Source organism: Phascolarctos cinereus, unplaced genomic scaffold (assembly GCF_003287225.1).
Source record: "Phascolarctos cinereus isolate Bilbo 61053 unplaced genomic scaffold, phaCin_HiC Scaffold_1;HRSCAF=81, whole genome shotgun sequence".
NCBI classification, from domain to species: Eukaryota; Metazoa; Chordata; class Mammalia; order Diprotodontia; family Phascolarctidae; genus Phascolarctos; species Phascolarctos cinereus.
The window spans coordinates 259,872,773-259,900,266 of record NW_027555514.1 but is presented as its reverse complement, the minus strand read 5'-3'; the positions used below and the strand labels follow the sequence as shown (position 1 = coordinate 259,900,266).

General features: G+C 37.5%; 1 protein-coding gene across 1 annotated transcript in view; it reads left to right on the top strand.

Moving 5' to 3' along the window:
* Positions 1 to 27,011, top strand: part of EPYC (epiphycan) — a 42,480-nt gene extending 15,469 nt beyond the window's left edge. Inside the window, exons 3-7 of the mRNA XM_021006449.1 lie at positions 14,195 to 14,357; positions 17,558 to 17,716; positions 19,354 to 19,556; positions 20,190 to 20,285; positions 26,368 to 27,011. Of these exons, the coding sequence (XP_020862108.1) occupies positions 14,195 to 14,357; positions 17,558 to 17,716; positions 19,354 to 19,556; positions 20,190 to 20,285; positions 26,368 to 26,538 (792 nt within the window). The 3' untranslated portion in view covers positions 26,539 to 27,011. The remainder of the gene's footprint in view (positions 1 to 14,194; positions 14,358 to 17,557; positions 17,717 to 19,353; positions 19,557 to 20,189; positions 20,286 to 26,367) is intronic.
* Positions 27,012 to 27,494: the final 483 nt, after the last annotated feature.

Sequence of the window (27,494 nt, the reverse complement as noted above, 5' to 3'; positions counted from 1 at the left end):
CACCCTGAGACAATAATAATAAATGAAAGAGGAAAAAATAAATACAAAGATAAGGAAAAAATATTAAGGTTCCGCAAGAAAATGAGACTAGAGAGGAACAGATTTGAATGCAGTCCTGAATTCAGCTGATCATATGGCTTTCCTAGAGAAAATTCACTTTGAAATTGTAACCTTATCAAAGAAATGAGGGTAGAAAAAATCTAGATTTTTTTTAAAGTAATAATGAATTTATGCTTTAAAAATTCAGTAGGTACAAAAAGTAAGTCAACATGTTTTGAATTTTTGATAATTTAGCTTTTTCTCATCTACTCCTCTATATCTCAGAAACAAGTCTATAGAATTAATTTTAACACTATGATCCTTAAAAAAAAAATCTGTCTCTGTATCTCTGGCTCTGTTTATCCCACTGTTTCTCTACCTTTCTCCAACTCTCCCATTCTTAACCTGATACTTGTGAATTTGTGTTTTAAAAAAAATTGATAATTGAATTTCAATATAATTGGTTTCTTTAACATCCTATATATTTTCTTATGTATTTAAAAACATGACTATGAGAAGGGATCTATAGGTTTTACCAGTCTCCTTTCTGTGCTTCTGTCTCTGTCTCTCTCTCTCATCTACATAACTACCTATCAACTGTCTTATCTATCATCTATTTAGCTATCATTCATCTATGTATGTCTATATCAGGCAGCAAGGTGGCACACCGGATAGAGCCAGTCCTGGAGTCAGTAAGGTCTGAGTTGAAATCCAGCCTTAGGCATTTACTAGCTGTGGGACCCTGGGTGAGTGACTTAACTCTGTTTGCCTCAGTTTCCTTATCTGTAAAATGAGCTGGAGAAGGAAATAGTAAACTGCTCTAGTACCTTTGCCAAGAAAATCCCTGAACAACACCAATGTAGATATCATCTATCTATCTCTTCCATAATTTATCTATCTATGCAATTATGGATCATCTGTTTGTCTTATGTATCATCTGTCTATCATTTAATCTGTGTATATAGATTCTACCTCTCTCGCTATCTCTTCTGATCATTTATCTATCTATTCAACTATGCATCATCTATTTGTCTTATCTATCATCTGTCTAGCTAGCATGTATGTCTATTTAGGCATAGATCATCTGCATGTTCATCAGTCATTCTTTTAATCTGTATCCTTTCCTTTGGACAAGGACTGTTGTTGTCTTCTAGGATGAAGGAGTGTCACACAGTGAGGTGAATCAAGTCAACACGAATAACAGAACCAAGAGGAAAAGGATGAATAAACTTGGAACAAACTCCAGACTCCTGGACTTCTAAGCTTCTAACGGTCTACATGAAATCATTCCCTCACTGTCAGTGAGCACTCCAGAGCAGCAACCTAGACATTCACGAGTTTCCACTGTGGGGTGATGAACTAGTTCCAGCTAAGGAACAGACTAGCTTAGAATTCACTTTTTTGAGGGTTTCCTTTTCATATCATTTTGAAACAATGATGCCTGGATATGGATGAGCTGTACATATTTTTCATCAGTTAGGTTTCTGAAGCTCCTCTTCTTCCTAAGATATTCTTGCTATTATCTAATTTGACTAATTATATTTTATGGAGGAGAGAGTAGGATAAACAGAAACAGAGATAGAGAGACAAAGAAAGAGAGAAGACAGAGAGAAAGGACAGAAAGACATGCAGAGGAGTAATATGTTCTTTTCTATCCTTTATCTATATCTGTACTATTGAAATCTATACCATCAGTATCTAGATCTCTATCTAAGAGGCAGCATGGATAAGAAGCTAGACTTGTATGTAATAAGGATTACAAGTTACAGGGCAGATGCCAACCTTCATTGAGTTTACAGTTTGACTGAGTTTCCACTTCACTGAGAAGACTGTGGCCAACTGAGATGAACTCTCTCAAAACCATTAATCTTTCACCCTTTCATATTTTTCAGAATCCTCACCCAATCTCTCCTCCTTCCCTTCTAATTCTGAGGAAGTGTCACCCTTGTTCTTTGCTACAGGTAACCCCTCAACTTGGACCTCCAGGACCCTCTCGCCTTCCTCAGGAACTGGCACCAAGAATCATCCTCTCTGCCTCCCTATCTTTCCACAAACATGCTCAACTATCTCACAGCTTAAAGAAATAAGATTTGCCTTCCTTTGGCTCCCCTCTTGCAGCCCTCTCTCCTCCAAGTCATGGTCAAACATCTGGAAAACGTCATCTACACTTGATGCTCCTACTTCCTTGCCAATCTATCAGTCATCAGCCTCTTGACATCTGGCTTCCATCTCTACCACTCGAATGAAACTGCTCTCTTGAAAACCACCAGTCACCTTCTGATCACTAAATTCAATGGCCCCCTTTTCAATTCTTGAACCTCATTAACCTCTCTGCAGCACTGGATATTACGCCACTCCCTAGTCCTAGATATTCTCTTCCCTCTTAACTTCACAGTACTTATAAAATCTGCCCTTCTTATCTTTTCTTTCCCCATTGAAAAATTTTGTCTTTTTCAATGACTTTGGATATTTTCCTGAACCTTGTAAGTGAGCACTGCCGAGGCTGTAGCCTGAGCTCTCTTATCTGCCAAGACTCTCCCTCTTGGTAATGTCACTTCCTTCCATTAACTGTGTTTCTTAATCTATATCTTCATTTCTGACCCTTTCTGTTTCTTCCAACTGCCCACAGGATCTCTATACCTGGCCCTTCCCTGAATCGACTGAATATAACATATTCAAAGCATAGCTAATTATTTAGTTCTTTACAAACCTGCTTCTGATCCCAACTTCCAGTTTCTGTCAATCGTATCATTAACTGCCTATTTTCCCATGTTCAAAATCTTGGGGCTTTCTTTAACTCTTTTCCTCATATTTCATATGAAATTGGTTATCAAATTCTACCCTGCTTACCTCAACATCACCTCTCATACAGTCCACTACTCTGTTCCCATTTCTATCACCCCATTACATGCCTTCATTATATCAATTGCCTTGGCTATGGCAGTAACCTTCCAATGATGATGTTTCATTTTCAGTCATGCCTAACTCTTCATGACCCTATTCGGGGTTTTCTTGGCAAAAATGCTGGAGTGGTTTTCCATTTCCTTCTCCAGTTCATTTTACAGATGAGGAAACTAAGGCAAACAAGGTTAAATGATTTGCCCAGGGTCACAAAACTAGTAAGTGTCTGAGGCCAAATTTGAACTCAGAAAGATGGGTCTTCCTCACTCCAGGCCCTGTACTCTATCCACTGTGCTATGTAGCTGCCTCTAGATCCTGCCATATCAATTTGCTTCTACTCTTCAATCTACTCCATCTTTCACAACCAGATGTATCATTTTTATGTTTAGACCTAGTCCTATCTCTCTCTTTGTTTAAAATCCTCTACTATTGCCATACTTACTGAACAAAGCTCTAACTACTTAGCCAGGCATTCACAACTCACTAAAATTGGCCACTACTCTACCTTTGCATCTTTACTTCCAACTTTGACCAACCATGCACTCTACATTCCATCTGCTAGACTATTTGTCATTCTCCAGTCATACCTTCTACTCACCATATCTTCTATTTCCCACATCTGTGCTTTTGATTATGATTTCTAATGCCTATCAAGAATTAAATAAATATTTGGTAGCTGTCAATGAGTTCTGGGACTAACTTATTTGTATTCCCTAGCTTACCACCATATTTGTACCTCATCCTGAGATGAACTTGCTCATAATAAGATGAGGATAGTGGAAAAGAAAAAGATGAGTGAGGAAAAAGTTACCTGCTCCTTTGCAGTGTTAGGAAAAAATCAGGGCATATATCACAGTGTAATATAATGGAAAGAACCTGGATTTGAAATCAGACGACCTGCATTGAGTCCCAGCTCTGATACTATCTGTGTGACCATGGACAAACTGCCTATCCTTCTTGAGCCTTGTCTTCTTCATCTGTAAGATGGAGATAATTATACTTTCACTCCCTACTGCACTGGATTGTTGCTTGCCATTCACCTGGCAAGGTGTTATATGAAGGTGGTCTGTTATTAGTGTGAACTACAAAGTGTTCTAATGTGGCCTTGTAGATTTGATCTTGCAGCCATAGTCCATCTTCAATGTACCATCTAGAAACGCCCTGTTTGCCATGTTTTAGTTAATTTCCTCTAGTGAGGGCATCAGTTTTTCTAGTTCTGAGAATGCTCAGAAGCAGTAATGGTACTCAATGTGATGCTTCTCCTTTGTTTATTCCATAGAATTAAAGGAAAAAACAATCCACATTAATCACAAAGTGAAGTATTTAGAAGCCGCATCTATTTCCTAAATATGCATTTGGCAAAGTGCATATACATATTAATTCCATGAATTACTGCACTGAATGTTATTTACTGGTGCTATAATTGTCTCACTGCAATCAGAGAGATCGAGCTATATCTGAGTCATCTAATCAGGGATGCAAATATGGCACATATTTTGATACTCTCTAATGTGTAACTTGTCTGCTCAGAGGAACTAAAATAACAACAAGAAAACAAGATCTGAATGATTTTCCCCTTTTCCAAAATAAATAAACACACAACTAAATAAATAGCTAAATAAGTAAATGTCTGAATCAATAGATGAATAAACAAATGACAGGATAGATACATGGATACAGATAGGCAGATAGATAGATGGATAGGTAGATATCGATCGATAGAAAATGGTCAGATAGGTAGATAAATAGATGGATAGCTAGATAGATGGATTGATAGCTATAGATAATATGGATGGGTAGAATGACAGAAAGAGACAGATATAGATAGGTAGATAGAAAGATGGATAGAGAGATGGATGTATGGATGGATAGATACATGGATAGATAAAGATAGGTAGATGGATATAGATAGATATAGATTGGTAGAATGGATAGATAATAGGTAGACAAAAACATGGACAGTTAGAGAGATGGATGGATGGATAGATGTACAGATGCATGGATAAATAGATAAAGATAGGTAGATAGATAGTTATAGGTAGATATATAGATAGGTAGATGAATGGATGGATAGATATACATAGGTAGAAAGACAGAGAAATGGATGGTAAGGGGATGGATGAATAGATAAATATAGATAGATTGACAGGTATAGATAGTTAGCTAGATGGATAGATATAAATAGGTAGATGAATGAGAGAGAGAGACAGAGAGAGAGACAGAGAGAAAGAGACAGACAGACAGAGACAAAGACACAGAGAGAGGGGGAGAGAAACAGAAAGACAGAGAGAGAGAGGTAGATAGCTAAGTGAATTAATGAATTCAGAAAGAACTACAGGTAACTAGAAGGCAAATGTCTTCAGGTATATGCCACATGAAGATTAGTTGAAGGCACCGACAACATTCAGCCCAGAGAAGAGAAGACTTCATAAGTGAGACACAATAGGTATCTTCTGGTATTTGAAAGTCTGTCACCCAGAGGAGCAATAAGACTTCTGCTATTTGACTGCAGTGGAACAAGGAGAAAAGGGTTCAAGTTTTAAAAAGTGAATTCAAACTCGTGAGGATTATAGGCAAGAGCTAGAAAGGGGCACAGAGGTCATCTAGTCAATGTTCTCATTTTACATAAATCCTAGTCTCTGAGAGAGATTAAGTGATTTGTCCACGTTGTACAGGTAAGGTTACACAGGTAAACATATGACAGAGCCGAAGTGAAAAATAGAACTTTTTAAACATTAGGGCTATCGGGATGCTACCTTCTGCCTTTCACTGGGCATCTTCAATTAAAGGATCAATGGATATTTTCTAGATGTGCTGTAAAGATTTTTTTTTAGGAAAGGATTGGACTGGATGGTCCATGAGGAGCCTTCCAACTCTGAGATTCTGAAATTCTTTGTAAAGAGTAGTTGGAGTGAGGAAGACCTGGGTTCCAATACTGCCTTAGACACTAGCTATGAGTCCTTGGGCATATCAGTTAATCCCTCTAAGCCTCAGTTGTCTTTATTTGTAAAATGTGAAGAGTGAACTTCATGGTTTCTAAAGTCCTTTCCAGTTTTAAACCCATAACCCTATGATCCTTTGAACTAAATGAATAGTCGCCATCATTCAAATTTGAAGTGAACTATTCCAAGATAAACTAGCTTATTTTTCATTTGCTTTTCAAAGACATGCTAGAGGCCTACATATGGTTCAAACAAATGCTGTTTCCTTCAATTCAGTTCTGAGGGAAAAAAACAAACAAACAAAAAATGAACAGAGGCACCAGATGGTACAGTGGATAGGGGAAAGGAGGGAAGGGAATAAGCATTAATTAAGCACCTATTATATACCAGGCACTGTGCTAAGCACTTTACAAATATTATCTCAATTGTACAATGTACTTGGAATCAGGAAGACCTGAGCTCTACCTGACTCTTTCTTTTACAAGCTGTGTGATTTAATCCCTCAGCTCAGTTTCCTCATCTATAAAATGGGGATAATAATGAGAAGACATGCAAAGTGCTTTGTCACTAACATAATGAACATTCAATTCACAGTCTCATACTATATCTATGTGTGTGCATGTGTGTGTGGTGTGTGTGTGTGTAGTCTATATTATTAGGAATTTAATAAGAGACCAAGTCTTTTGATTTACAATTAAATATAATTTTGAAAATATTACTATTACTAACTTAAGAACTTACTTATTACTAGGAACTTAACTCTGACACTTCCACCACTTGAGGCAGGCAGACCCAGCAGCAGGTTATGGCACCAGTCCACGCATGATGTGATGAGGCCCTCATCCCCAGATCCTGGTGGGTCTGCAAGCCTCAAGTATCTGTCCACTCCCACTTCTCCTAAAATGAAGGACTTACTTTTAAGTTTTATCTGCATTATTAACATTTTCCCTATCACTTTGTTAAGTTTGCGCCATCAACAAAGCAATAAATTAAATTCTGATTTGTATTTTTTGCCAATTTCCAAAGAGTACATGTTACAGGTTGCAGGGCATCTCTGGAAAGAACCTAGAGGGGCAGCTAGGTGGCGCAGTGGATAGAGTACCAGCCCTGAAGTCAGGAGGCCCTGAGTTCAAATCCGACCTCAGACCAAACACTTGACACATACTAGCTGTGTGACCTTGGGCAAGTCACTTAACCCTGATTGCCTCACTAAAAAAAATGAAAGAAAGAAAGAAAGAAAGAAAGAAAGAAAGAAAGAAAGAAAGAAAGAAAGAAAGAAAGAAAGAAAGAAAGAAAGAAAGAAAGAAAGAAAGAAAGAAAGAAAGAAAGAAAGAAAGAAAGAAAGAAAGAAACTTAGAGCCTAGTTTGTCTATCTCCCTCATTTTACAATGTGATTTCAGCCCAGGTGCCTTCACTATGCCTCCCGTACGCTACCCCATGACCCCTCAGCTGTTGCTGAATAACTTCAGCTTGAACCTCCATTTAATAAGAGAATCAGTTGTTAAAATTAGAGAATAAGAAAGAAATCAAATCTAATGTTTTAATTCTGGAAATAAATTGTTCCACAATGCAAAATGCATGACTTTCTTAGCTCAATAATTTTAGGCTGAAGTCCTATGGTACATACACACACACACACACAACACACACACACACACACATATATATACCATAGGACTTTAGCCTAAATATATATATGTGTGTGTATGTGTGTAATATATATATACAAATATATACATATATACATATATATGTGCATATTTTATATATAATATATAAAATATAAATATATACATATATACATATATCTATATCTATATATCTATATATAGATATATAGATATAGATATAGATATCACTTCATTTCCCAGGGTTTTTTAAAAGTTAAAGTTTTAATTTGTTTTTTAATGTGATTTAAATGATTACCTAGTATGTATGTATATGTATATATGTACACATATGTATATATATAATATACATATATACACATACATACACAAATATATCGTTATCTGTCTCTATCCATCCATCCGCTTGTCTTTCCATCCATCCATCTGCTCATCAAACTAGCTATCCATCATCCATCTATTCATCAAAATATCCATTTATCTATGTGTCCATTTCTCTATCCATCTATTTCTTCAGCTGTTGATAAGCCATCCCTAAAGCTATTTTCCCCTGATTTTATCAGATGACAAGTGAGGCTATACAGCTTACGCATCAAGCCAATGAAAAGACAATTTTCCTTGGTCAGGATGCGTGAATGCTTTTCTATTCCCCCGACGGTCCTAGAGACACAAGCCAAGTGACTCAGGAATGTGCTTCTCCCTTCAGGCTCCCTCCATTCCAGAGCACATCTGCCTCAATTTCCGTTCTTGCCTCTGCCTCTTTTTGGTTTCTCCTCAACTCTTATTGCTTCTTAATCTGACTCACAGACGCCCACAGATGGAAACAGTTTGTTTCTTTGTAAAAAGAGAGTTTACCCACTTTCAGTTTTATCAGATTATTTCTAGCCTCGTTGCTTTTTAATAGCCTTTGAAGGCTGCATTAATGTAGCCTCATACATTGTCTGATTTTTTTACTTTTCTGTGCTTTTGATTTGAAATAAACAAGAATACATAAGTAATGCACCCCAACAATGTCTACAAAACTCTATGTAGGACTTTGTCAGTTCTGATCTGGTTAATGAATGGTGCACAGGGTTCTCCATAAGTTTTTAATCTTTTTTTTTTCTCTTTGGTGAGACAATCAGGGTTAAGTGACTTGGCCCAGGTCACACAGCTAGTAAGTGTCAAGTGTTTGAGGCTGGTTTGAACTCAAGTCCTTCTGACTCCAAGGCCGGAGTTTTATCCAATGCACCATCTAGGAGTCCCCTCCATAGTCTTACTGTAATTTTAAACTTAAAAAAAAAACCTTTTAAAGCAGTTTTAAAGGCTTAAGACTACTCTCAACTTTTCTGACATCTTGTATCTCAGATGCAAAGAATATAACAAACCTTAAAGTGCTGTCATCATCAACACCATCCAAGAGGATATTTGTAAAGCACTTTGCATACTTATTATTATATAAATGCTGCTAGCTAGCTAGGTGGTAGTAGTAGTAAGAGGAGGAGAAGGATGAGGAGTACTAACAGAGTAGTAGTGGTACTAATAGAGGAGTAGTAGTACAGTACCATTAGTAGTAGTAGAATAATATTTCTTTTTATAAAAAATTTGTATTAATTAACTTATAGTTTTCAACATTCATTTCCACAAGATTTTGAGTTCCAAGTTTTCTCTCCACCTATCTCCTCCCCCAACCCCATTCTGAATACCTCTTCCCCCAATCTGCCCTCCCTTTTATCTTTCTCCTTCTATTTTTCTGTAGGGCACAATAGATTTCTATACCCCATTGCCTGTATACCTTAGTTCCCAGTTGCATGTAAGAATAATTTCTTTTAAAACTTTGAGTTCCAAATTCTCTCCCTTCCTCCCTCCCGACCCACCCTCACTGAGAAGGCAAGAAACTCAATACAGGTTATACATGTGTAGTCATGCAAAACACTTCCATAATAGTCATGTTGTGAAAGACTATATTTCCCTCCATCCTATCCCACCTGCCCCCGTTTTTTTATTCTCTCCTTTGACCCTGTCCCTCTTTAAAAGTGTTTGCTTCTGATTACCCCTCCCTTAATCTGCCCTTTCTTCTATCATCCCCCTCTCTTCCCCCCTCTTATTCTATAGGGTAAAGATAGCTTTCCATACCCAAATGGCTGTGTACGTTATTCTCTCCTTAAGCCAAATTCGATGAGAATAAGATTCACTCATTTCTTCTTATCTCCCCCCTCTTCCCCTCCACCATAAAAGCTTTTTCTTGCCTCTTTTATGTGAGATAATTTACCCCATTCTACCTCTCTCTTTCTCCTTTTCCCAGTACAATCCACTCTCATCCTTTAATTTTATTTTTTAGATATCATCTCTTTATATTCAACTCACCCTGTGCCCTCTGTCTCATGGGTTACAAATATCATATTTCCATGTAGGAATGTAAACAGTTCAACTTAAATAAGTCTCTTATGATTTCTCTTTTCTGTTTACCTCTTCATGTTTCTCTTGAGTCTTGTATTTGAAAGTCAAATTTTCTATTCAGCTCTGGTCTTTTCATCAAGAATGCTTGAAAGTTCTCTACTTCATTGAATTTCTATTTTTCCCCTGAAGGATCATACTCAGTTTTCCTGGGTAGGTGATTCTTGATTTTAATCCTACCTCCTTTGACCTTTGGAATATCATATTCTAAGCCCTGCAATCCCTTAATGTAGAAGCTGCTAAATCTTGTGTAATCCTGATGGTGTTTCCACAATATTTGAATTCTTTCTTTCTGGCTGCTTGCAGTATTTTCTCCTTGACCTGGGAACTCTGGAACTTGGCTATAATTTTCCTAGTTTTCCTTTTGGGATCTCTTTTAGGATGTGATCATACTTGCAATTTCTATTTTACTCTCTTGTTCTAGAATATTAGGGAAGTTTTCCTTGATAATTTCTTGAAAGATGGTGTCTAGACTCTTTTTTTTTTATCATGGCTTTCAGGTATTCAAATAATTTTTAAATTATCTCTCCTGGATCTATTTTCCATGTCAGTTGTTTTTGCAATGAGATATTTTACATTGTCTTATATTTTTTCATTCTTTGGTTTTGTTTCATTTCCATATTTTTTTTTAAATTTTTAGGCAATTGGGGTTAAGTGACTTGCCCAGGGTCACACAGCTAGTAAGTGCAAGTGTTTGGTCTGAGGCTGGATTTGTACTCAGGTCCTCTTGACTTCATGGCTGGTGCTCTATCCTGCACCACCTAGCTGCCCCCTTGGTTTTGTTTTATAATGTTTTGATTTCTTACAGAGAACTTAGCTTACATTTGCTCCATGCTAATTTTTAAGAAATTATTTCCTTCACTGAGCTTTTGGACCTCCTTTTCCATTTGGTTACTTCTGCTTTTAAGGCATTTTTCTCCTCATTGGCTTTTTGGACTTCTTTTGCCATTTGAGTTAAGTTTATTTTTTAAAGTCTTATTTTCTTTAGTATTTTTTGCACCTCTTTTAGCAGCTGTTGACTGATTGTTCATGATTTTCTTGCATCACTCTCATTTCTCTTTCCAATTTTTCTTCTACTTCTCTTATTTGATTTTCAAAGACCTTTTTGAGCTCTTCCATGGACTGAGACCAATTCTTATTTTTCTTGGAGGCTTTGGATGTAAGAGCTTTGATTTCCTTGTCTTCTTCTGGTTGTATATTTTGATTTTTTTTTTTGGTCACCAAAGTAAGATTCTATAGTCTGAGTTTTTTCCACTGTTTGCTCATGTTCCCAGCAAGTTACTTGACTTCTAAACTCTTTATTAAGGTAGGGCTCTGCTTCCAGTGTGGGGGGTGTACTGTCCCAAGCTTCAGGGGTTTTATGTGGCTATTTTCAGAGATACTTCTAGGGACCTGTAAATTTTCAGTTCTGCCAAGGTGGTACGATCAAAGGAGAGGTATTTACTCCTTTCCTGGCTGTGCTCTGGTCTGTAAGTGACCACAAGCACTCTTTTCTGCCTTGGAACTGTGAGGAGGATTTCCTCCCACTGCCACCACGAGCTCCACCATGCCAATGCTCCTCCTCACCCCAGGACCTCCACCCAGGACTTCAACCCAGATCCAAGCATGGGCAAATCAAGAAAATCCTGCCTCACCACCAGCAAAGAGATTCATGCAATCCCCCTCTGATTAGCCAAGAGCTGTGGAAGCAGCCACTAACACTGTGGAGGCCTCCCTGGCTTTGCGCTAGGGCCAGAGCTGGACCATGCCTCTCTCTCACCCAGGTCCGATAGACCTTTTCCACTGACTTTCTAAGTTGCCTTTGGCTTTTGTGGATTGATAAGTCTAGAAACTGCCACAGCTACCCATGATTCAGTCTCCTAAGGCCTGCTTCGGGTTTGCTAGGGCCCCATCTTTGCCCACATGGCTCATGCTAAACTGTGCTCCTCTCCGAGCCCAGTGATCCAGAGGTTGAATGATCAACACAGCTCAATAGTGTCTCATGGAACCCTTATCACCATATTGTGCACATGGCTGCAAGGTATGCAGTTTCCATGCTTGCCCTATGAAATCATTGTTTGACTTCCCACAAATCGGCTGGTAGCACCTGTTGTTTTATGCAGGTGGGAAAAAGACAAAATCCTAGCATTAGAATGAATAATTCCAATAATAATTAGAATGAATACTGACAAGAAGTAAACTCAAGTATCTAAGCTTAGCCAAGTCTAGTCATAGATAAATAGGAGTATTTTATTCCTGACTGATTAAAATTCACAGATAAGGAAATGGCAATGCTTTTGTTGTTCAGTCATGTCAGACTCTCCCTGACCTTATTTGGGGTTTTCTTGGCAAAGATACTGGAGTGGGTTGCCATTTTCTTCTCCAGCTTATTTTATGAATGAGGAAACTGAGGCAAAGAAGATTAAGTGACTCGCTCAGGGTCACACAACTAGCTGCTGAAGCCAAATTTAAACTCAGATCCTCCTGACTCCGGGCCTGGCATTCTATCCATTGTACCACCCAGCTGCCCAAAAACACTACTGAAAGATAAGATCATAAGGTTATTGACTTGGAGTTGGAACAGATCTTAGCTACCCCTCTAGTCTGTTCAATTACAGTTGGAAAAAAAGAAACCCAGAGAAGGGAGGTCGTCCCTTACCTTATAGCATGGCCATGAACTGGAACAAACTTGTGGAAAGTATTTTTTTCTTTTTATTTCAATTAGCGCCTTCTTTCAATCATTCATTCATGGAATAAGAATGTATTCAATGTCTATTGTGTCAAACAGTAATCTGGTTGAGGGTTGACAGGGTTCAATTCATGCATGCTACAGGATTGAAACTGATCTCAATAATGACGGTAGTAGAGTTTTATTTTAAAGAATTTTATATACATATATATATACATATATATGTATATATATATATATGTATATATATATATATTGTTTTTTTAATGTACTTGGCTCCTAGGTGGAATAGTGGAGAAATGAGATCAGGAATACCTGAGATGAAATCCTGCCTCTGACTAACTCTGTGATTCTAGGCAACTCATTCATCTTCCTCACCTTCCTCATCTGTAAAATGAGCTGTTGTTTAGGTTAATAGAGACCCACACTTTGCAAACCTTAAAACACGATATAAGTGTTATTTTATTATTATTTATTTTTATTATTGGGATTATTATTATTATTATTAACTATTGTTATTCTCTCCCCATCAAGCAATAAGGATACTTTTTATGCAGAAGTTTTTTGCAGGAAGAAAAGGTAATGCCCTTCTCTCATCTCCAGTCCCCATAAAAAGTCTTTTAAAAAGAAATATCACAGTTTAGCAAGAAATAGAAGGGATGGATCAAAGCCACCGATATACTGCAAAAGGAGTAGAGAAGCACAAACTCACCTTTATGTAATTACTGACAGTTGTGTACTACCTTCTATGCACTGACTTGTTTAAGTTTCAAAATAGAACTCGAAGCTAAGGTATTAATACTCTAGGTGTTATCATTCTCTTTTTATAGATGGGTATGCATAAGTGAAATGATTCGGTCATGGTCACATAGGAATAAATATCAGAGAAGGAATCTGAACCCAGGTCTTCCTGAAGGCAGGTCTTGAATTCTATCCACTACCCACCCTATGCTGTTTCTCAGATAGAATACCTTAAAGGTTATAAAGCACTTTTCACATAACATCCCCATGACCTATACGGTAGTAATCAAAAACATAATGTGCATTTAAATAGTATTGAAAAGTTTTCAAACTGCTTTGCCTCTAATGTAAAATCTTATTTGAGCTATTGAATAGCCCTATGAGCTATCTTACATGGACATTATTATTCCCATTTTTACAGATGAAGAAGCTACAACTCAGTGACGTGTTTAGGGTCTCCCAGCTAATTTGGGTCAGAATCAGGTTTTAAATACAAGGTTTTCCTGATTCCAAGTCAGAGGCATTTTACACTATATTCCTCTGCAGAGGAATTAAGAAAAAACATATTAAGAAAAACAAGTTGTTTTTTGTTTGTTTGTTTTGTTTTGTTTCTAATTTTAATGGAGATCTTATTAATTGTGTTCATTTCAATCTAATTTTTATTAATATTAAAGTTTAAGAATGAAGACGAGTTGGGGGAAAATATCTGCTTGATCTATGATTTTATGAGCCAATGATTTCTTGACCTGGAACCCCAGAACAAGGGTGACTCTTGTGGTTACTGTTGAGACATGGAAGGCTATGGTCCTGATGATTCTGAACCCTCTATTTCCCCTCAGATTGAAATCGTGACTGTGATGCCTTCTGGAAACAGAGAGCTTCCCAGCCCACCACCACTGCCCCAGGAGCCAGAGGAGGAAGAATCCACAGCCAAACTGATTGATGGCTCCTCCCCACATGGGCCAGATTTCATCGGTGTCGTTGGTCCTCAAACCAATGAAGGTTGGTAAATACAGAACGGGATTCTAGATTACAAACACGTTAGCACCTACTGATGCTAGAGGTCTCAAGTTCTAGAGGAAAGAAGAATAAGGTGAAAATTTCCAGAGTAGAGCAGAGGAGAAGCAAGAGATGAGAATGCATTTTTTTTTCAAATAAATAATCTTTTTCAAAAATGTTAGCAATCCTGCTTCTGGTAATTACTAGCTTTGTGAAGTATGGACCTCAGTTTTCTTATATGTAAAATAAAGGGGATAACCAGATGTTCTCTGATGTTCCTTCCAAATTCAGATTTATGCTCCCTTGACTTTCAATAGAATCATTTACCTTGCTTTGAACATCGCTCATTATTGATTGATGCACTCATTCATTCATTCATTCATTTATTTATGCATTCATTTGTCATCCATTTATCTCCACTTTCATTTATCTGTTTACTTACTTAGCCATTCATTCATTTATCCATCTACTTATTTGTTCATTTGTCCTTTATTTATTCATTCATTCACACATTAATTAATCGTCCAGATGTTGTAATTTCATTAGTGTAAGGAACTGCTAGTGAGGAACACCATCTTCCCATGAAGCTCAGCAAGTGTTCTGAGAGCTGCTTGGACCACTGAAAGCTTGGTTAAATGACTTGCTAAGGTCAGCCAACCCATATGTATTAGAGCCCCCACTGACTATATTTTGATGCAAAATCCATAATTTTCCCACTGAATCAAGAAAGGAAATAGAAAGAAGTAATACATACATATATATATGTATAAATATATATATACACATATGTATATATGCACCTATATACACACACATATACATATTAATATATATATATATACATATGTGTTCTATACAATTATTTTAAATGAATTAATATGCACTTTAAAATACAAGAAAATGGACTTTTTAAAAAAATTCTCAAGGCAAAAAGCAAGTACCACTTAGAATAACTGGGATAACTCAATAGAATTAAAATTCCATGTCTACTTTGATTACTTAACATAAACTGCTTTGGTTTCTTTGCTTGGAATAATCTTCTTCCCCCAAATTAGCATTTTACATTTTTCTATATAATCATAGGTCATAGTTTTAGAGCTAGAAGGGGCCTCAGGGCTCATCTGGTATAATCTTTTCATTTGAGAAATGAAGAAATGGAGGTTCAGCAGGGCTTAGTAGCTTGCCCAAGGTCACAGGGACAGTACATCATAGATCCCAGATTCTCAGACGCTGAATTTAGAGCTTTTCCTGATATGACTAAGGAACATATTTGTGGCTTCATTACGTAGACAATTATTTGGACTTTCACCCTTTTTTTAATGGGATATTCAGAAGTAAACATAAGGTTCTGGACAGTTACAGACTTCGGCAATAGGTTGTAAAGTTAAAAATGATAATACTTCGATAATCAAAACAGAGGGGCAGCTAGGCGGTACAACAAATAGAGTGCTGGGCCTGAAGTCAGGAAGACCTGAGTTCAGATTTGACCTTAGACACTTATTGTTTGTGTGATCCTGACCAAGTCATTTAACTTCTGTTTGCCTTAAACCACTGGAGAAGAAAATGGCAAACCAGTACCTTTGCTAAGAAAACCCCAGATGGGGTCATGAAGAGCTGGACATGACTAAAAGGACTGAACAAAAAACAGTGTATAAATGCTAAGGAGAATTTGAATTTTTAGTAGAGGTCAGATCAGAGAGTTTTGTGCCTAGACCTAGAGTAGGAAGAGACCTTCAAGTTCATCTTATCTTCTCCTCCATTTTACAGACAAGGAAATGGAGACCCCCAAAATGAAAGTGATTTAGCTTCAGAGCAAGAGCTGGGACAGCTAGATGGCACCATAGTGCATACAGTACCAGACCTGGAGTCATGAATATTCATCTTCATGAGTTCAAATCCAGCCTCAAACACTTACTAGCTGTGTGACCTTGGGCAAATCTCTTAACCTTGTTTGCCTCAGTTTCCTCATCTGTAAAATGAGCTGGAGAAGGAAAACAAACCACTCCCGTATCTTTGCCAAGAAAACCCCAGATGGGGCTACAAAGGGTCAGACACAGCTAAAACAATTGAATAATAATAATCAAAATAGAATTATAAGCTAAACATGGATTTTAAAAGAATACATTTCTTAATTATGAAAAACCAAATAAAAACATCTAAAACTTCTGAATTAGACACTGATGTTACATCTATGTCCTATTTTTCTTGCTTTACTTACAGTAGAAACCTGGTATCAAAATAATAACAATAGCTAGCATTTGCACTAGCATTTTAAGGTTTGCAAAGTGCTTTATAAATTCATCTTGTTTGGGCTTCACAACAACCCTAGAGGGAGGTGCTTTTATTATTTCCTTTTTACAGATGAGGAGATTCAGAGTCAATGAATGACTGGTACAGGGTCAGCTTGTGACTGAGATGATATTTGAAATCAGGTCTTCCTGACTCCACATCCACCATTTTATCCACTGGCCGGCCTACCTGCCTATAATAGAAAGAGTGGTACTCTGAGAGTCAGACAAATAGCAACCACTTTAAAGATCGCTTTCTTTTCATTTGCAAGATGAAAAGATAAGAATAGATCAGCAGTTCTCAATCTGATCTGGGGACCCCTGGGAGATCCCTAAGACGTTCTCAGGGGTTCTCAAGGTCAAAACTATTTTCATAATAACATTAAGATGTTTTAATTTCCAACACAGTAAACACCATTACATATAACCCACATGAACAAGAACTCTTTTGGGAATCCTCAATATTTTGAGAGTATAAACGGGTCCTGAGAACAAAAGGTATAAGAACCACTGGACACTGGTTCTAATCTTTACTCTTGCTTTTCTTTTTTCTTTTTTTCTTTTTCATTTAAACACTAGACTTTAAGGGCAGCTAGGTGATACAGTGGATACAGCACCCAACTCTGGAGTCAGGAAGACCTGAGCTCAAATTTGGCTTCAGACACTTCATACTTACTAGCTGTGTGACCTCGGGCAAGTCACTTAACCCTGATTGCCTTCCCCCAAAAAATAAATACAAAAATAAATAAAGGAAATTCACGTCAATAAACACTGACTTATTTTTTTTAAAAAAAAGATAAAACCTATGAAAATGTGCAGCTATTTATTTCTTGTTACAATATATCATTTCATCCCATTCTTCCTTAGAAAAAATTTAAAATTACCTTGCTTAATTTCATTTCTTTGTCTTTTCAGACTTCCCCACCTGTCTCCTGTGCACTTGTATGAGCACCACAGTCTACTGTGATGACCATGAACTTGACGCTGTCCCTCCGCTGCCCAAGAACACAGCCTATTTCTATGCCCGATTTAACAGAATAAAAAAGATCAACAAAAATGACTTTGCACATCTAAGTATGGATGAATAATGGTTTAGTTCCTGTTTTCCTTAATTTGCTGCGTGGGTTATTGATTGCTCTTGGCTTCTTGGCTCTGTACTAATTCTGTGATTGTATTGTTGTGGGGTTGGGGGAGGGAATAAGCATTTACATAATGCTTACCACGTGCCAGGAACTGTGCTGAGCGCTTTACAAATATTATCTCATCTGATCCTCACAACAACCTTGGGAGGTAGGTACTATTGTTATGTCCATTTTACAGATGGTGAAACTGAGGCCAATGGGTTAAATGAGTTGTCCGAGGTCACACAGCTAGGCCAGATTTGAGCTCAGGTCTCCCTCACTCCAGACTTAACCTCTAACAATGGGATGGGCATTTGCTCTGTAACTTATATGCTTCGAGAGTTGCATGATATGTGCATAGTATAATACATACATATATGTGATACGAATGTTGTTTTTCAGCTGCGTCCAACATGACTACATTTGAGGTTTTCTTGGTAGGGACACAGGAGTGGTTTGCCATTTCATTCTCCACCTCATTTTACAGATGAGAAAACTGAGGCAAACAGGGTTAAGTGACTTGCCCAGGGTCACCTAGCTAGTAACTATCTGAGGCCAGATTTGAACTCAGGAAGAAAACTCTTCCTGATTCCAAGCCCTGTCCTCTATCCATGCACCACCTATTATCCATTCTTTCTTAGCTGTTTATGAGCACACAGTAATATCTGCCAACTGAAAATAGAAATGCATGAATTCAGGTCTTCCCTACTCCAGGCCCAGTGCCCTATTCACTGGGGCACCTACCTGCCCCATGACACAGACAGACAGACAGATGTATAGACAGACAGAAGACAGATGTATAGACAGACAGATGGATAGATAGATAGATAGATAGATAGATAGATAGATAGATAGATAGATAGATAGATTTAGTATATACCATAATATATGTATACAATTATATATATGGCCAACCTGTAGATACCACAGGTGCCAAGGTCAAACCTGAATTGGTGATCTTTCTTCAAACATCTTTGTTTCTTGGATGCATCTGTCATCTCCTTCATGTGGGACAGTCTCTCTGAGGATTCAGATTGTAATTCATCCACATCTGTTCGCCTGTGGAACTTTTGGCAACATCCTCCTGTAAATCTTGCACCCAACATACTGAGTGCCTTCCCACAGACTTTGTTTTTGCTGCTGTTGTTTGATTCTTCCATCTAAAAGATGAATTTTTTCGTGGTCAGAAACATTTTTGTTGAGAGATTTTGTTTTCTGCAAATTTGGCTGTCAAAAAACGTATCAGGGGACATACCTACTGAGAAAAGGCTCCTTTAAAGAGCAATGCCCATGGATATTCATCGAATATATGAAGGAATAAATGGGCTTTGTTTTTAAAAGATAGCAGGCCCATTTCTTTGCTGAAATTAAATGTCCTTATAATTACATAAATATGCATAATACCTGAGGGAGCCTGAATATTTCAGGAAATAGTAAAACATTTGAATGATAGCTCACTAGAGACAGAAGGCTAAATTCACTAACTGTCCATCTCCAAGAACAATCATAGTCTTTGATTTCTTCTTTGTTTTCATGGAGGGGGGAAAAAGAGAATATGCATGAATATTTTCTGTTAACTTTTTTTCCTAGGTGATTTAAAAAGGATTGATTTGACATCAAATTTAATATCTGAGATTGATGAAGATGCTTTCAGAGAATTGCCCCAGCTTCGGGAACTTGTCCTTCGTGACAACAGAATCAGGCAGCTTCCCGAGTTACCATCCACGCTGACCTTCATTGACATCAGTAACAATAGGCTGGGCCGGAAAGGGATAAAGCAAGAAGCGTTTAAAGTAAGATCAGGATCTCTGTCTCTCTGTCTGTCCTTGTCTCCCTCTTCCCACCCTTCTCTCTTCATTCTCATTCCCCCTCCTTTCTTCTCTCCTCTCCTCTTTCTCATATATCATCTAGTTTTTAAAAAGATATTTAGGAGAAACAAAACAACTTGCAGATGTTTTATTTTATTTGTTTTTTTAAAAGAAAGCAGAACTATCTACCTCTCTCAATTTTAGCAAAGTAAACAGTCAAAGAAAGGGTCTTTATGAAGGTCATGGGAAGCAGTTGTCATCATCAAGAAGCATTTATCAAATGTCCAACACCTAGCCAGGGCTGGGCTCATTTAAAAAGTGCACTGACTATAAAAAGCTACGTTATCTTTGATGTAGCTTTCCGTCATCAATCCTAGTCTAAGACCTACTCTGTATTCCCACTGAACATTATTTTGTTTTTATATTTCTTAAAGAGTTTCACATGCTTTTCTCAACATTTTGTTCTTTCAGATGAATTGATATTATTTGTCTAACTCTGTAAAATAAATCTGGGGTAGTTAGTTGACTGGCAAAAAAAAATCATGAGAAATGAGAGTAAAAGTCAAATTACAATCGCTCTCCCTTTTCACCAAATTCCTGTCTTTGGTTTTCTAATAGGATATGTATGATCTCCATCACCTTTACATTACGGATAATAACTTGGACCACATCCCACTACCACTGCCTGCTAACCTTCGAGCTCTCCATCTCCAGGTAGGCTTTTAGCAAAGAAATAGATTGGACAAAGAATGATGCCCCATTTCAGAGATAAAACTGGGACTTATTTATTCACCAGCAAATGCATTCATCTTCTCAGGATGATTTGGTAGAATGAAATGCCATATTTTTCTTTTTCTTTTGACTTCTGAGTCAGAAGATCTATATTTATATCTTGTCTCTATCATGCACTATCTGTGTTACATTAGGCCAAAGTAAGTTGTTTGAACTTAAGCTCCATTCAATTCTAAATCTATGATCCTATGTTTCTTTTCATTCTGAAAATTAGAAATTATCATAACAGTTGTTCTGTCCACCTACTGATTTCCAGTTAACAAACTTTAAAGCCTTAGTAACTTGTCCCCCCATATCTGCCATTGTTTATTTGACATGTTTCTCTGAAAGAAAAAAAAAATGCAAGACAACTACACTAGCCTTAAATAGGATCGTGGAGTGGGGAAAGATATTCACTTTTAGGGGCAGGGAAGGAGATCATAGGATCATAGAATTTTGATCCAAAGGTGAAAGGGATCTCGGAGGCCATCTAGTCCAATTCCCTTATTTTACATATGAGGAAACTGAGGCCCGGAGAAGGGGAATTACTAGACCAAGACCACAGAGTAAAATTATTCTAACTCAACAATTCCATTTTGTTATTTAGCCCCTGGAAAACAAGTTCTAGTCTTAGGATTCCATTTCATGCTTTATACGAGAATTCACACTCACTCCTCATCTGTTTTATTTTTTGGGGGAAGGGCAGGAAGCAATCTCATATAGTAGATGTTTATGAAAAGAAATTCCCATCTCCTTTCTCACAAACTACCATGCTGGTGAGATTTAACGTTATCTTTTTTTTTTTTTCATTAGGCTTCGCTTCCCCTTTGTAAGAATCACTGGAATAGCAGATGTGTTCATTTAAAACAAATGTTTTGGCTTAATATATGATCAAACAAATTATTCCTTCATTTTGAGTTTGGAAAACATCTCACCCATAGATTAAGTCACACTCTCCTCATAATTACTTCCTAGTATATGCATTAGATACCTCAAGTTGAGACTCCATTTATGCCCAGTGTAGAGTAGAAAGAATAGACACATTTAAAATTGTGTAGTAGTCATATCAAACAGAATGACAAGATGGCATTAATATGCCAGAGAAATTCTGTCTGTATGTCGTAGGATAATGGCTTTAGATCCAGAAGGCACCTCAGAAGTCATTTAGCCCAGCTCCCTTATTTTACAGTTGAGGAAACTGAGGTCCAAAGAGTCTATCACTTGCCTAAGGTAACAAATGTAAGACAGTTACAGGGCTGGAATTTGAACACAGGGCTGCTGACCCCAAATCCAGTATTCCTTTGCCCCACACTGTCTCACTGTTTCGTAGAATGATAGAATGTTAGTACTTGGAGAGATTATCTTTTTTCTAGATGATTTACTTTCCATTTAGCAGATGAAGAAATTGAAGTTCAGGGACCTTAAGTGATTGGCCCAAATTCATATAGGGAATGGGAAGAATACTAGATCCTACCTCCCAGAGTTGTGATGATCAAATGAGATAACTGATTAAATGATTTGCCCAGGGTCACACAGATATTAAATGTTCTAAGACAGGATTTGAACTCAGTTCTTCCTAACTCCAAATCCAGCTTTATCCATTCTGTGCACTGCACCAGACTGCCTACCCCACCCCTAATTTCTGTATCATGTATTGAAAATATTCCTTTCTATATTAACTAATTTTATCCTCATAAAAGCCATCAGAATTTGAAACTAAGGACAAGATCATTAAATCCCTTGATGAACCCATACCATTGTTCTTTTAACTCCAATATAGCAAGATCTGGGAAATAGGGGGATTTCATGTGTATGAAATCTATTGACAAAGCAAGAAAGAGAAAAAAGAAACTGCTTCTATTGTTTTGTTTTGTTTTAGGCAGAAAGAATCTTCTCTCTCTGGGTTTCAGAGTCCACTGAGGCTGGACTTTTGTCAGATGTATATGGTGTTTGGGATATTTTCTGTTAAATGCCCTAGATTTAATATGATATTTAGCATGGTATAGTAAACTGAGAGCCAGGAAGACCTGGGATCAAGTCCTACCTCAGAAACAGACTAGCAAATGTGACCTTGACAAGTCATTGCTCAATGTTGAAGGTAACTCTGTGGGACTAATAATAGTTGCATAGCAGGTGCTGATCTGCAGTGGTAGGAGTTCTTAATGATAATAGCTAGTGTTCATAAACTTTCATGTTTATAAAATTATATACATGCATATATGTGTATATATGTGTATGTGTGTGTGTGTATACACATACATACATGTATCTATAATCTCATTTTTCTTTACCCCAACAATATGGTATTATTGTCCGTATTTTACAGAGGCTGAAAGTTTAATGGCTCACCTCAAATCACACAGCTAGTATGTGGAGCAAGATTAAAAAATTTAGGTCTTCCTAATTCCAGGTCTGGCATTCTATCCTCCATACTACCTAGCTACCTGTTCTTTCCTACGCTGGTGAAATCACGGATCTGATTTAAAAATAAACAAACAAACCCAACACCACCACCAAGGTTTTAAGTGATTGTCCCTGTCTCCCTATTGTCAAACCACCTTTATGATTTATGACTTCATAAATAATAATAGCCCCTGGTCACAAAGCACTTGCTGTTTTACAAACTGAACATCAGGAAAATGTGGTGGTGAGGTAGGGCTCTATTTAGTTAATTTCCAAGTAACCCAGAAAGATTCCATACGATTTATGGCGGATATATATGGACTAGAGTCAGCATGGTGTTGTGGGGAGAGGGCTGGCCGCTGACCCAGGAAGACCTAGGTTCATATCCTTTCTCTAACATATTTAACCCTGGGTATTTAAATCCTTTAATCTCTCAGTGTTTCCGGGTAGCTCTGTAAGGCTCTAAGTAACAGAGAAGATTAAAGGTTAAGAACTACATTAATAGACGAAATTCTTCACTTGGGAGCTCGCTCCAGATGCCAATGAAATAACAGGCTTGGTCCCTATCCCTACAGAATGTTAAGAGAGGGAAAAAAAAAAATTAAGTACCAGAAACTGGGCTGCTCATTAAATGGACTAAATTCCCAGACTGTAAACTTTTTGAAATTCAGTGTTGGAGAAGTAGCAGTCTTATGCTAATTAGATGACAATACTTTGAATATTATGGGAACCTTAAGTTGTCAACAATAATTGTATAATCAGCATTCATTGTCGCATCTTAAATTTTACCCCAATATCCCTCAAGTTTTTAATAAATAGTACTCCCAGAATTCATTTAAATGTCATATGGCATATAGTCTACTCCTGTGACAAATAATGTTAAATAATGTAGACTGCTCTCATGGCTTCTTCCTAAGCTGACGTCCTGTTCTATCAATTAATTAATTAATTAATTAACGCTTGTTAATTAGGCTCCTACCTTGTGTCCAACACAAGTGGTTGGCACCAAAGTAATTAAGCATATGACATTTTCTGATTCTTGAAGACTGGGGAGACACAAAACTGAAACATATGAAATTATAAACACAATGAAGTTCTAAATGATGGGGTACTATCCATTAATACAAGAGTCTAGAAAAAAAGAAAAATTACTTGAACCCAAATAGAAGTCCAGGATTCTTCCTTATTCATACATGTTTTGGACCATACCTCACTTCAGTTGTTTTTCAATTGTGTCTGACCTTCGTGACCCTATTTGGGTTTTTCTGGGCAAAGATACTGGAGTGGTTTGCCATTTTCTTCTCCAACTCATTTTATAAACGAAGAACTGAGGCAAACTGAGTTAAGTGATTTACCCAGGGTCACACAGCTAGTAAGTGTCTGAGGCTGGATTTGAACTCATGAAAAGGAGTCTTCCTGACTCCAGGCCCGGGCTCTATGCTTTGCCCCCCTAGTTCTCTAGTATAGAAAACAACCTGGTGAGTAGATTCCCTCTACTGATGCAGGTGGGAACCTTTTCTGAAATTCAAAGTCTTTGAGTGCTGTCTATGAAGTGAGATGACTTGCCCAGTCACATAGCTGGTATGGATTACAAGAGAGATCTAAATTCAAGCAGACTTGCCTTCCAGACCAGACCAGTCTACCTCTCAAGTCCTATTCTGAAGCCTCATGTTGCAGAAATGATCTGTTCTCTTGAAGGCTATGATAGCATTAAATAAAAGCTAGCAGATGCCAACAGACTAGGAAAGCCTTACATTCTAAACCTAGTAACAGGAGAATGGATGAGAGGAAGGTTGAGGATGAAAGTAAGTTATTTAACTTTTGTGGCCTCAGTTTCTTCATCTGTAAAGTGAGGGGTTTAGAGGAATCTTTAAGATATTTTTCACTTCTAAACCCAATGGCAATATTCTCCAATTTCTTTGTGGAAAATAAGGGTTATGGAAAAGACCTGGGGACTGAAGGTATAATACTTTGCCACTGTGAGGATAGTGGAAGGAAAATTAAAGCTGTCTAGGATGAGGAGAAGAGAAGGAATATGATCTATGTGCTAAATTTATCTGCCATGTTGGAACTGGCTCATTAAAATGTTTAAATTTTTTTCTTTTAAGACAATAGTCTATGCCATCCCATAATCCCTTCTTCAAGGAGGCCTAGGGTGGTGAACGGCTTGAGATCAGGAGTAATGGCCTGCAGCAGGGCTCAAACCAATCACTGAGTGTCTGTACTAAGACAGGAACCAATGTGGTCCCTCCAAAGTTGGGACCACCATGCTGCTTAACAAGGGCTGAACTGGCCCAGATCAGAAACAAAGCAGATCAAAGTTCTTTTGCCTATCAATAGAAGGATCAGTCTATGGAGCAGTCATCGTACTTCCCATCTGGGCCATATAGAGGAGCCCTTCAAAGGAGAAGGTGGTGTCAAATGAGATGTTCTTGTTATGTAGTCCAGATTTCAGTTGCGGTCATAGGATCATAACCCTCCGGGGGGAACTTCCAAAGCCATTAAAAGATGGGGCAATTTAGGTCTAGAAAGGGGACTACACTGACACATAGACTTTCTTAGGTTATCTCAGGACTACCCTCTTAGATTCTTTTGGTGATTCACCATCAATTATCTGTTGTACCGATCACACAAAAACTTTTCCCATGGCCCTGCCCCCTTTTCTTTCCTGGATCAATCAAACCCCTGGACTGTTCTCTCCGTCTTCATATATTTAGAGCCAAAGCGACCTCAGGGACTTTCTGGTCCAATTCCCTCATTTTACAGATGATGGAATTCAAGCCAGGATTCCTTGGAGATAAAAACAAACAAACAAACAAACAAACAAAAACCAGAAACCAAGGGAAACATTTAAATATGAAAAACAAATAGGTATATGAAAGAGTGATTTGCCCAAGTGTATTTTTGCATATATATAAATTATATAAAAATTATATATAAAATTATATATTTGTAATAATATTAAAATTATATATATAATTATATAAAATTATATATACACATATATATACATACACACACACATATATGAGTGATGGAAAGAAGAGGCATGAATAAATTTAGGGTTATTTGTTGATGCTGATAAGAGGGAGGAAGTAATGGGGTGTGGGCGCAGGATGGGTAGGGGAAGGTAATCCAAAGATGAGATGTGCAGAAGGCCCATAGAGATATCGGGTAACATGATTCAAAGTTGTGTGCTAGAAGAGCAGGTATGGAACAAAGATACTTTTGAGCTCTGAAGGTGAAGGTAAAACATGGGAGCATAAGTTAGATTAGGAAAAATGGGAGAGAACATGAGTTTGTAGAGGATAAGGCATTGACCTTGGAATCAGTATACATGGATTCAAATCGTGCCTCAGACACTTATTAGCTTGTATGATCTTGAGTTGAGCATTTAAATTCTCCAGTCCTCAATTTCATCATCAATAAAATGGAGCTAATATCCGTTGTACTATCTCCCTCACAGGGCTTTTGGAGGGAAGTGATTTTCAAACCTTAAAGGTTATATAGATGTCATCACTGTGGTTCTTATAGAGCAAGGGGAATTAAGGCAAGCACTAGGTTAGCAAAGATAAGGACAAAAAGTGGGTTTCTAATGTGGCTGTGTGTATTCCTCTTGCAGAACAACAACATTCTAGAGATGCACGAAGATACTTTCTGCAATGTCAAAAACTTGACCTACGTACGCAAAGCTTTGGAGGACATCCGGCTGGATGGGAACCCCATTAATTTGAGTAAAACTCCTCAGGCGTACATGTGTCTACCTCGTCTGCCAATTGGTAGCCTGGTCTAAGCCAAATTCAGGGCTCAGGCAATGCCCTGTGATAATAGCAAAAGAATCGTAATTAATGTGCTAGCACAGAAAAAGCCGTGTATTGTTTGCAAATTTGTATTTGGAAATTTGTTAGAAGTTAAAATGAAGAACAAACAGATAAAGTGAAAAAAAAATGGAAAAAAAATTGATGACATTGGCATAGAAATATATAAAAGAGTACCAAATGTACAGGTTGAGCAAATTTAAATAGAAAATATGTAACATTTTTATACTTAAGAAGTACTCACATTTAATTTACAATATGTATGATTTAAACCTAATTATTCAATAAATGAAAATTAGAAAAAAAAACCACATACACTTTCAGTATTTATCCAAGGTTTGTTGTTATAATCGGACTTTTCTGTTCTTTTCATTAAACAATGTTGTTATTCCCCCCTAAATCATTAGATTCTGGATTACTGTGAACAAATAAAAGTACTGGAAAATTATTCTGCCTTATTTGGAAAATATTTACTATTATGTTGACTCACTGCAACCATGGGCTCTTACAATACACCAACATCCCCCAGACAAGGATATTGGACATTTTTCTCTGGCTGTGCCCATTGCTGGAACACTTTCCCTTCTCCTCTGCCTACTGACCTCTGTTACTTCCTTTAAATCTCAACTAAAATCTCTTCTTTTGCTGAGCCCCTCTTATTTCTATTGCCTTCCCTCTGTTAACTACTTCCTATTTATCTGTAGATTATGCGTCTGCATGTTGTATCTCCCATTAGATTGTAAACTCCTTGAGGGCAGGAACTGTATTTGGACTCTTTTGTATCCCTGCCACTTGACACAGTGGCACATACTAGGCACTTAATAAATATTTATCGATTGATTGAGTTGGGCAGCACAGTGGATACCAAGACCTGGACTTGGGAGTCAGGAAGACCACGTTTGTATTCTTACTCAAGAGCTGAATAGGTAGA